This window comes from Pimephales promelas, chromosome 1 (genome assembly GCF_988280905.1).
Source record: "Pimephales promelas chromosome 1, fPimPro1.hap1.1, whole genome shotgun sequence".
NCBI lineage: Eukaryota > Metazoa > Chordata > Actinopteri > Cypriniformes > Leuciscidae > Pimephales > Pimephales promelas.
In genome coordinates this window covers 36,398,896-36,412,649 of record NC_142769.1, presented here as the reverse complement: position 1 = coordinate 36,412,649, position 13,754 = coordinate 36,398,896, and the positions used below count along the sequence as shown (strand labels likewise).

The 13,754-nt window shown below is 37.5% G+C and overlaps 3 protein-coding genes and 1 long non-coding RNA gene across 4 annotated transcripts; 2 read left to right on the top strand and 2 right to left on the bottom strand.

Annotated features, from left to right (window-relative positions):
* The first annotated feature begins 2,879 nt into the window (after window positions 1-2,879).
* Window positions 2,880-4,055, top strand: LOC148998467 (putative C-type lectin domain family 20 member A). The gene is made up of 2 exons (XM_089129570.1): window positions 2,880-3,635; window positions 3,893-4,055. Exon 1 carries the CDS (start codon window positions 2,890-2,892, stop codon window positions 3,625-3,627), a length of 738 nt encoding a protein of 245 aa, XP_088985696.1. The 5' UTR covers window positions 2,880-2,889; the 3' UTR covers window positions 3,628-3,635; window positions 3,893-4,055.
* A 2,231-nt stretch (window positions 4,056-6,286) lies between these two features.
* On the bottom strand, window positions 6,287-9,591 carry tspan3b (tetraspanin 3b). Its single transcript, XM_039662615.2, has 7 exons — window positions 9,373-9,591; window positions 8,279-8,470; window positions 8,114-8,188; window positions 7,918-8,019; window positions 7,675-7,827; window positions 7,512-7,595; window positions 6,287-7,100 (listed from the first exon to the last, which is right to left on the bottom strand). Exons 1-7 carry the CDS (start codon window positions 9,433-9,435, stop codon window positions 7,008-7,010), a joined length of 762 nt encoding a protein of 253 aa, XP_039518549.1. The 5' UTR covers window positions 9,436-9,591; the 3' UTR covers window positions 6,287-7,007.
* LOC148998466 (uncharacterized) lies at window positions 9,587-12,340 on the top strand. The gene is made up of 3 exons (XR_016163397.1): window positions 9,587-9,690; window positions 11,844-12,124; window positions 12,232-12,340. It is a non-coding gene; the product is annotated as an uncharacterized LOC148998466 (long non-coding RNA).
* Window positions 11,388-12,379, bottom strand: nmbb (neuromedin Bb). Its single transcript, XM_089129567.1, has 3 exons — window positions 12,174-12,379; window positions 11,910-12,097; window positions 11,388-11,678 (listed from the first exon to the last, which is right to left on the bottom strand). The coding sequence occupies exons 1-3, from the start codon at window positions 12,340-12,342 to the stop codon at window positions 11,622-11,624; spliced, it is 414 nt and encodes a 137-aa protein (XP_088985693.1). The 5' UTR covers window positions 12,343-12,379; the 3' UTR covers window positions 11,388-11,621.
* Between the last annotated feature and the right edge of the window lie 1,375 nt (window positions 12,380-13,754).

Here is a 13,754-nt window from a genome sequence, read left to right as displayed (position 1 = left end):
TGCGGACCAGTCAAGTTCTTCCACATATACTAATTTTACCATATCTTTATGGATCTTGCTCTGTACACTGGGGCACAGTCATGCTGAAAATGTAAAGGGCCTTCCCCAAACTGTTCCTAAAAAGTTGAAAGAATAACATTAGCCGCGTTTCCACTGGCGGGCCAGGGCCATTTGGTTTCCACTGTCACTTCCGAGTAAGCTTGATCGGGGCTTACTCAAGGCCAACGGCCAGGATTTCTGAGACGGTTCTCACTGCAGAACATGAAATCCACGGGGAGGAGTCGGATCCAGATCCAGATCCAACTCCTCCCACCTTACATTCACCTAAACCTACTGTACCCAACTCCGCACCCTGATCCCTAAACCCAACCCTAATCGTACCTATCTCCACCCCTTGGATCTTGATCCGACTCCTCCCCGTGGATCTCATGTACTGCATTGAGGTGCTACTGGGATTTCTGGCCCGTCGAATACCTTGGGCCAAAGCGGGCCAGCTCTGGCTAGAGGCGTGCTCAAGGTGAAAGGCGGAGTTTATCTGTGTTATGGAACGTTATGGTCTGAAGCAAGATGCATATTTTACTTTTTTTTCAGTTTCAAATTGTTCAGTTTAGTGAAGAGATTCAGTTCAATAAAGAGATTCAATTCAGTCCAAAAATAATAGTTCAATCAACCAGTTCAGTTCAAAACCAATCCCTGAGCACAAATCCCACTCTGTGACGTTATGTGGTCTTCCTCTTTGTGGCTGTTCTTAAATGCTTCCACTTTTTAATAAAACCACTTACAGTTAATTGATGCTTGAAATCACTGTGCTCTTCAGAATGACCAATTTTCTCACAAATGTTTGTAAATGCAGACTGCGTGGCTAAGTGCTTGATTTTATACTTTATACACCTGTGGCAATGGGTCTGATTGAAACACCTCAATTCGAAAAAAATAATACCGTAGGTGTGTCCCAATATTGTCTGCATAATGTATATGATTTGTTGTCAACAAGGCATTCTCTGCAGTGAAAGAGTCAAAAGATGAGGTCAGACAATTTCCATTTGTCCTTGTACTTTTACATGCGTTTTGCATGTGTTTTCATTATGAAATAATGTTTGCACATGACCTACGTATAAGTTTAAAGCTACACTGTGTAACTCTTTTAGTTTATTCTCAGCTAAAAACACTTAGTTCTATCAAAAATATATGTGCTCATTAATATGCCATTGAAAATACATACGGGTTCTAATGTCGGTCGCCATGTTGCTCCTCCATCTTGAAAGTACATTAGCCAAAGAGAGACATACCTACCCTATCTCACGACCAATTCGTACGAATTCGTACGAGTGATTCAGAAGTGGCTAATTCGTACTAATTCATACGACCTCACTCGTACGAATTTATACGATTTGTCTAAACCCACGTGACGGTTATGTTTAGGGGCGGGGTCAGGGGTAGGTCATTCGTATGAATTCATACGAATTGGCTAATTCGTAAAATATGTACGATTTAGCAAAATCGTACTAATTCGTACAAGTGAGTTCGTACGAATTGTTACGAATTAGCCACCTCGTAAAATTCGTACGGATTCCCGTGAGATCAGGTTGGACATACCCGTTAATTCAAGCTTCGTCTTTCGCGTTTACGTTTTGCGTTTTTACATGAGTTAACCCTCGACGAGGTCGAACTGGAAGCCATGTTAATCTTGGACTACATTGGCCACCGTAGGAGGTAAAACAAAATCGGAATTGAGAGGAACAGAAACTAATATTCACTGGATGGTCATATACCTTTTCACCACTAGATGGGGGTAAAAATCACACAGTTTAGCTTTAAGCACCTTCAAAGTTGCTTGGACATTAAGTGAACTGTATGAACCAAGTATATATTATTTCTATTGCATTTAATGCGCTGTGTTGTAGTGGATTAGTTGGTTTCAGTTCAGCTTTCAGCTATCACCACTGTGACTCTGAATAAGACATTAAAGGGTTAGTTCACCCAAAAATGAAAATTCTGTCATCCAATGGCTCACCTTCATCTCGTTCCAAACCTTTAAGACTTTCTTTCATCTTCGGTATAACGATATAAAATAACGATCTTTTTAATGAAATCTCAGAGCTTTCTGTCCTTCTGTTGACAGCCTATACAACAAGTCAGTGGGTCACTTTAAGTTTTTTATATGAAGATAAACAACATAAACAAACAAAAATTTCCTTTCATTTTCAATTTCCTTAAACCATCAGACCCCTGGAGCCACTAAAGGGACATGGTGATGAAAAAAAAAAATGAAATGGGATTTTTCAAATCTAATTATGATAAAACTTTTTGAACAACGGGGCACAACATTATCATGTAATAATTTGAACAACATTATCATGTAATAATTTATTTTACATGATTTTAACAGTCGCATTCCATTATGTGCATGTCCTATCTTTTAAAATATGGTTTCCCATTATTGCCACAACTGCTGTTATATTTTGTGAATAAATCAAGTATGATATACAGTGTTGGTCATTCTTTCTTTCTTTCTTTCTTTCTTTCTTTCTTTCTTTCTTTCTTTCTTTCTTTCTTTCTTTCTTTCTTTCTTTCTTTCTTTCTTTCTTTCTTTCTTTCTTTCTCTGTCTCTCTCTCCCTTTCCTTTTTCCTTTGTTTGTTTATATTTCGGTAGAACTAATGTTTTAAATTCTGTGACCTAGTAATTAAATTGCTGTATAAAGGCACCTGACATCATAATACATATCTTTCTGAGCTGCACAGTGTGAGAAAAGTCATTAGTCTTTGTTCTGCATTTGTGAACTTTGACTAAGTCAATATTTGCATAGATTGTTAACTTGGGAAATCAACATTTATATTTACCAAGCCTGCCTCACGACTGCATTTCCTGACTAGCTTTCCTCAGGAAAGATGATTGTCTGGGTTGCTCTTTTCCTCTCAGCTCATTTTGAGCTGACTTCAACATTGATCAGGAAACACATTTTTATTGATAATGCTGTGTCTTGGAGTGATGCTCAAAATTTTTGCCGAGAGAATTATGCCGACCTATCCACCATAGGCAGCACAGAGGAACTTACCAGGTTCAGAAACGATGCACAAGACCAAGGGCAATTGAACAGAGAGAGCTGGGTTGGTCTGAGCAAGCCCTCCGCTAACGGTGAATGGGTGTGGAGTGATGGAAGTAAAGAAACTTTTAAGAAATGGAAAAGTGGTCAACCAAATGACGAAGACACTGACTTTTGTATCAAGATTTCAGCTGGTGAATTGATGGACTACCGATGTGATGAAAATAGGCCTTTTTTCTGTTACAAGTGGGTGCCTGAACTGATTCTAGTAACGGAAAACAAGAGCTGGGAGGAAGCATTAGAACACTGCAGAACTGAACACTCTGACTTAGCCTGTCTGCCAACCAGTTTACATCTCTTTCAAGCCCAAAACAAGAATGCAGTCAGCCAAACTCTCAGTGTGTGGACAGGTTTGCGCTTCTTGTCAGGTTCCTGGTTCTGGGTGAGTGGGGAATCTCTGGGAGATATGGTTCAGCTGCCAGTATGCCCTGCCAATCCCCAATACTGTGGATCTCGAAACCTGAAAGATGAAAGTTGGGAGAACAGAGACTGTACGGAGAAACTTAACTTTGTGTGTTATTAAAGAGAAGGGTAAGAACCAAAGCATGTATTTGTGTTTCAATCAATACATTGCTCATATTCATGACGGCAAATTTTTCATTGTCTATTTGTTTAATCCATAACAAATATTGAAAAGAAAATTAAAATGTATATTTGAAGACACACACACATTTATGCTTGGCAGACCTATTACATATTAAGTTAACATTATTTTATGTTTCTTTATTTATATAATGCAGTAAATATATATTGAAATAATGTAGTATTTTGTGTGGGTTTTTTTTCAGAGGCGATGGGAAGAGAACCAGATAAAAACAAATGAAGAAATTATAAATAAAAAGCCCTTTATTTAACTTAAAAATAACTTGAATTAAGATAATGTCTAAGCTTATACTCCTTTTTTTGCATTCTGTACGTCTTATGCTATACTTTTTGTTTAAATTGAAAAACACCTGATGATACATCACTTTTAAACATACATTTGTTTTCAAACTATACATTTATTAAGTTTATATTTGTTATAGATTTGCTGTACTTTTAAAAGCTATGCTTTCAGTCGTGAGTTTAGAAAAGAATATACTAGTTGAGTATCTAAAACTTGAAGATCATTGCATCAATTGTTTTGAAAAAAAACATACTTAATAAATAGAAGCACTGAAAAATAAATTGTAATAAAGTTTTCCTTTTAACTGTGCACACCTTATGCACAAGAAGCCAAAGCTAATTTTATTATTCATGCTGTGACATTTTGATTAGGCTACTGCTAGATTCCTCATGCAGAGTTTACATTAATACACTAATAAAAGTCATTTTGACAAAAATGTTAACAAACAATTTTCTTGACATGCTCAAAAAGTTTTTCCGGATTGCCTGTTTATTTTGTCAATTGGTTTTTAGAGGAACTGTATGCAATAGATAAAAATCACATTTTAGATGGCATTTTTAAATGTTTAATATGCAATATAATGTATAAAAAACAAAAACAAACACTTAATGTTTTTTCAGTGATTTATTTAATTGACCCAGATCAACATATATTACAGTACGTTCCAATGGACATTGTTATCCTTCTGCCGGCAGAAATCAAAAGAATATATTTGTTGAATATTTTACATTTGTGTCATGTGCTAATCTTAATGGTATTTGATCCTTTTGTTCCCTTTCGAGGGAACTCACGCTGCATCGATGACGCTTTGGGAACGCCCCTGTGTGATTGCATCAGAAGCACGTACAGTATGTCAACTAGTCCAATGGCAAGAGGAAAAGGAAAGGATAAAAGCACATGCGGTCTGACCGGCGATAGCTTCTGTGCCTCAGCAATCGCTCTATGTCAAAACTGTCTGTCTATTTATTGTTGTCTGTCACAAGCATTTAAAACAAAATTATGGCGAAAGAGTTGTGTGCTTCTCTCATGGCTCCCATAACTCAACTCGACGCTGTGTCAAACTCGCACCCTTTGAGGACGGGGGTTAAAAAAAGTCAGTTCGCTGCCAGTATGCTTCCAACAAAGTGGCTGTTCCAGAATGGAAGAATCTGCAAGGATTTCAAGGAGTTCTGGAGATAGTCCACCGGGTAGCCATATATCTCTATACAGAGCACGAGGTCTTTAGAGAGAAACATTTTAGTGTTAGAAACCAAACCAGCGAATCGAGGAAAAAGCCATTCTCTTTCTCCCGATATCAGCCAGGTTTAACCACAAATGTCTCTCTGTGGCCACTATCGTCGCCATTGACAGGCAGATTGTCGCAGCAGTCTGGTTGGTGGCCTGGAGAGCTTTTTTTTATTTGCACCGCAGCTCAGTCACCGCAGCAGGGGCTCCAACTCTTGGTCAAGATCCTTCAGCAGATCGGCCTGGTATACCTGCAACACCGCCATGATGTGCAGTGTAGCACCGGCCTGACCCGCTGACGTTAATGCTCTGCCATTCAACTGGCAAAGCTCTGTGTCGATTGTCCCATCGACGCATACCCACGCTCTTCTATCCCCTCAATATCAGCGAGACTAGCATGCTGATGTTGGTGGATACAGGCAGAGTATGGGTTCTTTCATGTCCTCTCGATCTCTCGATCTCAGTGCTGCCTGACTAAGTTTTCCTCTTTTTTTTTTACTTCATCATCAAATTGCAGATTACCCTCGTAAGCTGTCTGAGAGGACTACACCCCTCTGAATGAGATCGGCGGGCTTCATCTGGGAATCTGACATCCAGACGCTGAACCCTCTTCTCTTGAGAAGTGGGACAGGCGAGAGTGGAGCAGTCACAAAGAAAAAAATGCTCACAATTTGTACAGACAGTTCCCTCAAAAACTGCCTGTGGGCTCTCTTCCTTCCCAGACAGAAAAACGCAGTTTGTGTGTGTCACCTAGCTTCAGATATCTTAAGCACGGGTCTGCAAGCTCCTGAAAGCATTTCATAATTACCTGATTTTCAAAGCGGTTACAGACAAAACAGTCACCGAAGACGAAAAAGATATTGTCATATTTGCAAGGCGCCCTTTTATACTTCCAGGTGATTACAAACACCTGTCACGCCTGAGGCGTTCCCCAAAGCGTCATTCGATGCAGTGCAAGTTTCAGTGCGAGAACAGTCATATATGTTTTTGATAATATACTCATAAGATGTTTCCTGGTCCCAAGCACAGTTTCAAGAAAGAAAAAGAAAAAATTAAACTGAAATTACAGAGATTGTTCAAAAGCTCAATTTTATTTTACAAATAAACAACAATAATTTTGTTAGACTACACGTTTGATTGTTTTACTGCCAAATACTTGAATGCAAGTGTAATTCACACTTTATGTTATGCAACCTTGTTATAATTGCAAGTTTAATGCTGCTGCTTGATGCTTTATCATAACATTTCTCTAAAGGTAAATGCACACTATAGGAATACAAACTCTGAATGAGACGAAATGAATGTTGCCTGAAAATAATTCAAATTACACAACTTTATAACAAGGGATAACTTCTACAACACATACTGTAAATGATAATGAAGGGGGGGGGGGGGGGGGGGGGAATCTAAACTATGTCAACCAGTGACTTCAGTCTAAAGCTTCTTTGGCCTAACAAACACTTGCAATAAAACATAAAATCACATTACATTAACAGATGGAATCAATTAGTGTAAAATGTTTACAATATTGTTAACCAAACAACTGAATGATGATTTTCTGCTAATTGGACTCTGGAAAATATCAGTAGTGCTGTAAAGAAAGGAACAATTCAATACTTCACAATCAAACCAGTGTGAGGCTATTCAAGCTGTCAAAGCTTTCACTTATTTTTCCCTGTCAAACAAAGGTATTGATTTAATACTAGCGTAGAAAAGTGGTAGCCTGATTTAGTTTAAACGTGTATAGTTCACTGGCTGGGTGGACCAGCCATTCCCATGATGCCATGAGGTATTCAGGCATCTATACCCGTGCTGACAAGCAGTTCATAGGCAGGGTCATGACCTCTGCGGCAGAGGACCACACATGCACACAGCAGCCCAAGCATCTGTGCAGAGAACAGGAAACTACGGTCAAGACATACATTTACATTGAGGATGTTGACAAAAAAAGATTATACGAATATATTTCAAATATTCTGTATTATCTGTAAACATCAAGGCAGTATAGTTCATAAAAGGATGCATTTATGTTCAACAATGTTTTGATCAAAGAACTATGACCCAAAAGGACCTCAAAGGACGTCTTGTTGCTAGGCCGATTGTTTTGTACATTTTATTTCACTTTGCTTACTATAATACTCAGGTAAGATTATTAAAAAATTTGGAATCAATCTTTCCTATACACGTATTTATTTATTTGTAACCTCCTTAGCCATGTTACTTTTAACCATGTGGTGTTTCCATTATTTCCACTTACTAATATGGTACTGCAATGGTTGGCCTCAACTGCAAATTACCTGTATGGCAGCGAATGTTAATGCAGCCAGTATGACGTACAGCATAATGTCCTTAAGTTTCTTTACTACAAGAACTTCACAGCCCTGTAACAAGAAGTTTAGCTATAATAAATTAGTCATTTAATAGTTTTGAACTTCTGGAGAATGTCTGTGAGGGTGTTACCTCTGGGTAAAGGTCTCCTGGTCGCATTAACGTCCCCGTGCAATTACTGATGGTGGGTTTGCAGCAGCTCACTGGAACACTATTGTTTTTGGACTCAATAAACCAGTGAGTGTTCATCCAATCCGAATAGTTATGAATGCCACAACAGTGGAGCTGAAAGTGAACGATTGTAAGAAGAGAGCTTTAGAGAGAATTGGTGAAAGAAATATGAAAAAAGAAAGGCAAAGGAACTGATAGTGTTACTTGTCGCTGCACATAGTCAATGGCCCTGCTTGGAGCGTCTGTGTTGGTGCCTTTATATTCATTATATACTTTCTGAATAGAGTGATTCACCACAGCCTCAACCTTTTGGAGAAGAAGAAAATATTTTTAGTGTTTTAAAAATGACACTGCCAAACTATCCACGTGCGCATGTCGTTTTTTTTTATTTCCAAGTTACCTTGGCTCTGTAAATATAGCCTAGCACCACTACAACCACCTCTGTAGCGAAGACCAGTAGCAGCACTGCTGAGAACTGCAGAAAAATCAAGAACAATCAGTATAGATTCCGAATAAAAAGCTGCTCTATATATGTTGAAGCGAGGGGTGTAAGACTCTAGTTTACCGTGACCAGGCCGCAGCGGCTTTCTCGAATGGTGGCACAGCAGCCAATGAAACCAATGACAAAAAGAAGTGTGCCCACAGCAATTATCACCATGGAAGAGATGAAAGTGTAGATATCCTCAAAAAAATGATCATAATCATCATATGTTATAAAAACATAGGCCCCAATGTAGCACAGTATACCTGCGGCAGCCTGGGAAGGGTGCAACAAAAATATTGTTAGTGGTTCAGAAATTGCACACAATAATTTTTTTTATAAAAACCTGTTTTGTGAGATGAAAACTTCTTTCTTTTGTAATTTTTGTTGATTGTCATTTTAATTGTAATATATCAATTTAGAGGCAATATGACAAATAACATGTGTTGTTATATCTGTCTGAATGAATCAGTTGTCTCTAGGCCTATAGTAAAAAATCATTTTTATTGAAATTGTCTCAATTACTATTACACATTTATTATATATAATATTTAAGTTGTGTTTTGACAAACATGAACTAATTGTAGTGTTATGCATCACACGCCACCATGTGCTTTTTCACTTACCAATTATAATAGGCTAACTATTAATAAGTCTAAAGTTTCATTATTAGACTTGATTAAGATAAAACATTTATTGAAACAGGTGATGACTGATATAGCCTAATATCTCTAAGATTTAAGACAAAGAAAAGCTTTACAATTTTCAGAATTGATAAACAAAAACTAAAAATTGAGCATATAGGCTAAATCCCTATACAATGATATTGTAGAAAGACATGATACAGTCTTGATATTCCTTGCAATTACAGTCACAGAAATTGGAGATTTTATTTAGCAGATCTTACATTATGGAATAGCCTGAGTGAAAATACAAACATAACACACAGGACAAAATAGACAGATCTATTGAAATTCGCCGGGTGAAATTTAGCGTTTGGATCCTTTTACTGATGGTTTAAGTCAAAAAATTATAACAATTTTCTGTCTATTAAAAGCCTGTCGATTATGTAAACAACAGCTCATTCGCTGTAGCTCTTGTAACGTTCTCCATGCAGAGCTATGCCATTACGTTAGTGCCCGCTAACCACTGCATTCCAGCTACTGTAGCCAACTTACCCAAAATATCAGATTTAGGAAGACTAAAACCGTCTTCGAAGAAATAATACCACATTGTCCCATGATCACGGTGAGGCTAGGGTAAATATTTTAATCCAGGGAGAGATGTTTACGTTAATAGCAGATGCATATCGCGATTGTCAAGCTCCGCTAGTCAACACTTTACAGAGCATCCAACTGGACAGCGGCAGTCACGTGTCCCACTGACCTCAATAAAGCGAACTGTGCTATTTGTTCTCTAAGCGGCAGACAGACGCTAATAAAACTCAGTCCAATGTCGTGCTGGTCTAAGAAACTGCGCCAACCCGTGTTCCTCAGGTAATATGTGACTATTAAAACTAAATTTGAAAATGTATGAAAATGTATGAGTCTACAGACACCCCTAAGGAAAGCTATGGGTAGATTTTGCATCTATCTCAACAATTTGTTGTGGTAGTGGGCTAGTTGCAGGTCTGAAAGTGATGTATTTAACACATTTTTTTCAGGTCACTTCTGATTTATACGCTAGACTATGATGTGTAGCAGTTCTTTAAAAACAGAACACAATGAAATATGTTTTAAAAAGCTTAATCTTCTTGTTATAGGCTAAATGTAGCTTGTGTAGGAAATGTAGGCTAGCCTATAGCCTATCTGAGAAGATTGTGGTCAACTGACAGAAACATAGACTCAAAAAGTTGGCTATAGGCTATAATATATCAACCATAAAGTATTTGGTAAGTGGTTTGGTTTCACTCTTTCACTGTTTGTACAAGTATTATATTCAGTTCTCATGGACAACAAATATATTATATTGCAATGTGCTATGTTTATATATAGGCCTAGCCTACTATTTTGTTATTTTAGCTAACTCGTCTTGTAGTGCTTTGAGATTTTAATGCTTTGTCAATGTAACTGTTAAATCTAGTTGAGATGTGTGAAAATATGGTTAAATAATTAATTTGGATAGGTGTCTTGCTACGATTTGTCTTTTCCACTTGTGATGTTTGTCTGTTGGTAAAATCTAAACACTCAAAACTAGGACTGGCTGATAAAATGATAGGCTAACGAATTGCTGAACACCTGAATTCAGTGAAGAACACAAATGTCTCAGTGATTTAAACAGTTAATCTAAAGCTAAGATGAACAAGCGCTGACATTCTCAACAGCACTGATGAACACATTGCTCCATGAATGATTCAGAAGACTTTTCAATACAATCACTGTCATTGAATAGACCAATGGTAAATTTGAATAAAAAAAAGCCAAACATTCAGAATATTACCATTTTAACCTAAAAAAATTGATTGTTGCAATTTTTACAGATGTTATATTTTTTCATTAATTAACATAAATTTACATCTGTGCCATCAAAGTCATGACAACACAAACCTGTTTTATGATTTGAAACATATCACCTACATGTGCAGAAACTATAAGAAATTGATTTGTTTCTATTAAGATATTTTGTTTAGGAAAAAAAAGACTGATTTTGAAAATTGATTTTACTTAAGTTGAGTCGTGAATATTTTAAAGTAGTTGTCAAAAAGTAGGCTACGGCACTATGTCGATATAGCTACTGAAATTTAAAAAATGTGACGCATCGGAATCGTAAACGACACGCGCTCATCGAATATGTCTCTGATTGGCTACAATGATCAGCGCTTCAACAACTAGTTAGACACAATTAGCCTAACTGCCTGTTTTTTTTTCTCTCAGGAGCAAAATCTACCTTTAAACTTTAAAGAAATAAAGAGTTGACATTTATCGTGATAATGTTTAGGCAACTGTCTGTTGTGCTTTGGTTGATCACTTTTTCGTTTTTTTTTTCCTAATGTCTCGAATTTCCTTCTGATGTTTTCTGCCCAGTAAACACAATTTTATTGTCTAAAAGATACCTTCTACAATTACAACTCATTAATCAATGAAAGCACCAAGAATAGCCAACTGTTCTCTAAATCTGTCAGTACTCAACTGTTTAACACTGAACTTTCACTGAATATAGAAATTTAGATACAAATTATGACACTTTTACATTGTAGTTGCGTGCAGGAGCAACTGACTTTACTAATTTAGTCTTTAATACAAATTATTGAAAAAAAAAATACAATTCTGAACATTCTCTAAAAATAAATATACAAGTAACTTGTTGCATTTCTTGTGACATGGTGGTTAATAGGCTTAGTTAAGAAGCAAATTACAGTTAATGAAAAAGCGATTACAAATTCCATGTGGATTGAACCTTTGAAGATTTCAGGCAATGGAAGTCATCATCATTTTTTATTGTCTTGGATGTAGCTTTCTAATATCTTCATTAATATTGCAGTCTCCTAGAAGAACCAGAAACAGTTCATAAGAATCAATTGTTGATCTGTGGTTAACATGCAGAACTGCGTAAAACTGACCTTTTAAAACAAACAAGCAAATTCATTTAAATCACATTATTCATGAAAAGTATTTACAACAGAAGAATGTTCTCTCTCACATTTCATCAGTCATTTTAAGACCAGAGTGCAGAATAACCACTTCAAAATGACGGAAGATCCAGTCTCGGTTCTTACCGGAACTTTATGGCTGATCTCCGGCAAGTCGAGGTGTGCTTGAAGCGCGATCCTCAGCATCTGCTGGTCGAGGTCCACGGGCTCGACCTGCTGGGGATTCAGAGCAGCCTCGAAGGCTTTCATCGTGGAGTCGTCCTCGGGCGGCAAACGTTCGCTGTCCACGACACTTTTCTTCCCCATAAAATGACCTTAAGTGTCAAATCACAGTTCTGTAGGTATGTCACGTCATATGTAGCACAATAATAAGTCGTGTATGCACCTCACCTGTTGCCCATAAATTTCCCCTCGGGTTAACTTTGATCTTTGCAACTTTGTTTCTTAGTTCTGTCAAGTCCAGGCTCACTGAGGACGTTATTGGAATGTAAAAAGAGAACAGCACAAGGTATGTGAGGAATCGACAGTGGCAAAAACTGGCTACACTTAATCTGGACATTTCTAAACGTTGTCGGTGTCTCCTTCTCTCTCAGTGCGCGCTGACATCTACGACTGGGGGAGTCAGGTGTTGTTTTTATATCGCTCGGATGGGAGGGCTGGGTATGGTGTCGTGTAGTATGATGACTTATTGCGTTCCATTCAGGTCCAGCGAACAGATGCGACGTTGTCACTCTCTGCAAATATGACTCGTGTCGTGAATATAAGCGAGCCAATGGAAAACTAATTTTCAATTGCCAACACGTGCTAACATTTCGCAGAGTCAAATGTCTCTGATCTGCAGCGTTAAGTTCAGCACCATGGACAACACTCACATCACATACGGCTAATAGGGGACTTGCTGTTGGCTTCCTAAAGGATTTCACTGAATGTTTATCCTTGTTGTTGTTTTGTAAATTGTTTGACTCAATTCCTTATTCTGTGTAATGTTCAAAACAATGTCACATAAATAATATTTTTATAAATAATATTTAAATAAATGGTCAGGATGTTTTTGAATGGGTTCATATACAGTAATACTTCTGGTACAATTTAATTGCCATTTGTAGCCTAATCAATACAGATAATGTGTTCTTAACATCATGATCCATCCATTCATAGCCGATATTTGTCAGTTATGACGTTATGTGAAATAGATTTTTTTTTTTTCGATGACTGGGTCAATGACATGGCTTAATAAAGCTTGCTTAAAGATTATATAAGTACATCAGTAAATAAATAAACTTTTATACCTTTTTACAATGTTCATGGAAATCAATTAGCTTCCCCTGTGGGAGGAGGGGTGTTTCCTTAGTTTTCCCGGTTAAAAGGAGGGGGGGCGACGACTTGCAAAGGGATGAATGTGAAAATGCAATCCATTACCACCACCAGTGACACCTATTTTCCCAATAGCCTGACATCCTGAAACTCCAGTGGTGTGACTCCACTGACTACACATTGGATTCATTTGTTTTTCTCTGAAGTCTGAAACAAATGGGCCAGTGACTCACAAGGGACACAGCATGCCATAAAACTCAGATGTGTGGAGGCAGATAATGGGTGATTAATACTGAGAATTTAAAGCTGCTAACCTTCACCTGCCTCACATCTTTCTTTTATGATAAGAGACTAAGAACTAAGCTGTACTAAGTTAAAGTGCAGAGGGAGTGTAACCCTGAACCTGTCCTGTCTCTCACCCATGCCATTTTAACATTTACACACTTTTTAAAGTGTGAAAGAAAAAAGCAGAATGAATCATGTTGACGCTGAATGTGATAAACACTATCTAATTATCACTTTGTGTTAGTGCTTACCCTTTTTAATTGATGCCAGTGAGGGAATATGTCTTGTGTTTTGACAGGATAAATTGAAGCAGCAGAGACAGATCAAATCATTTTCAGAGGTAAGAAATAATTTATAGATGCTTGGCCATTA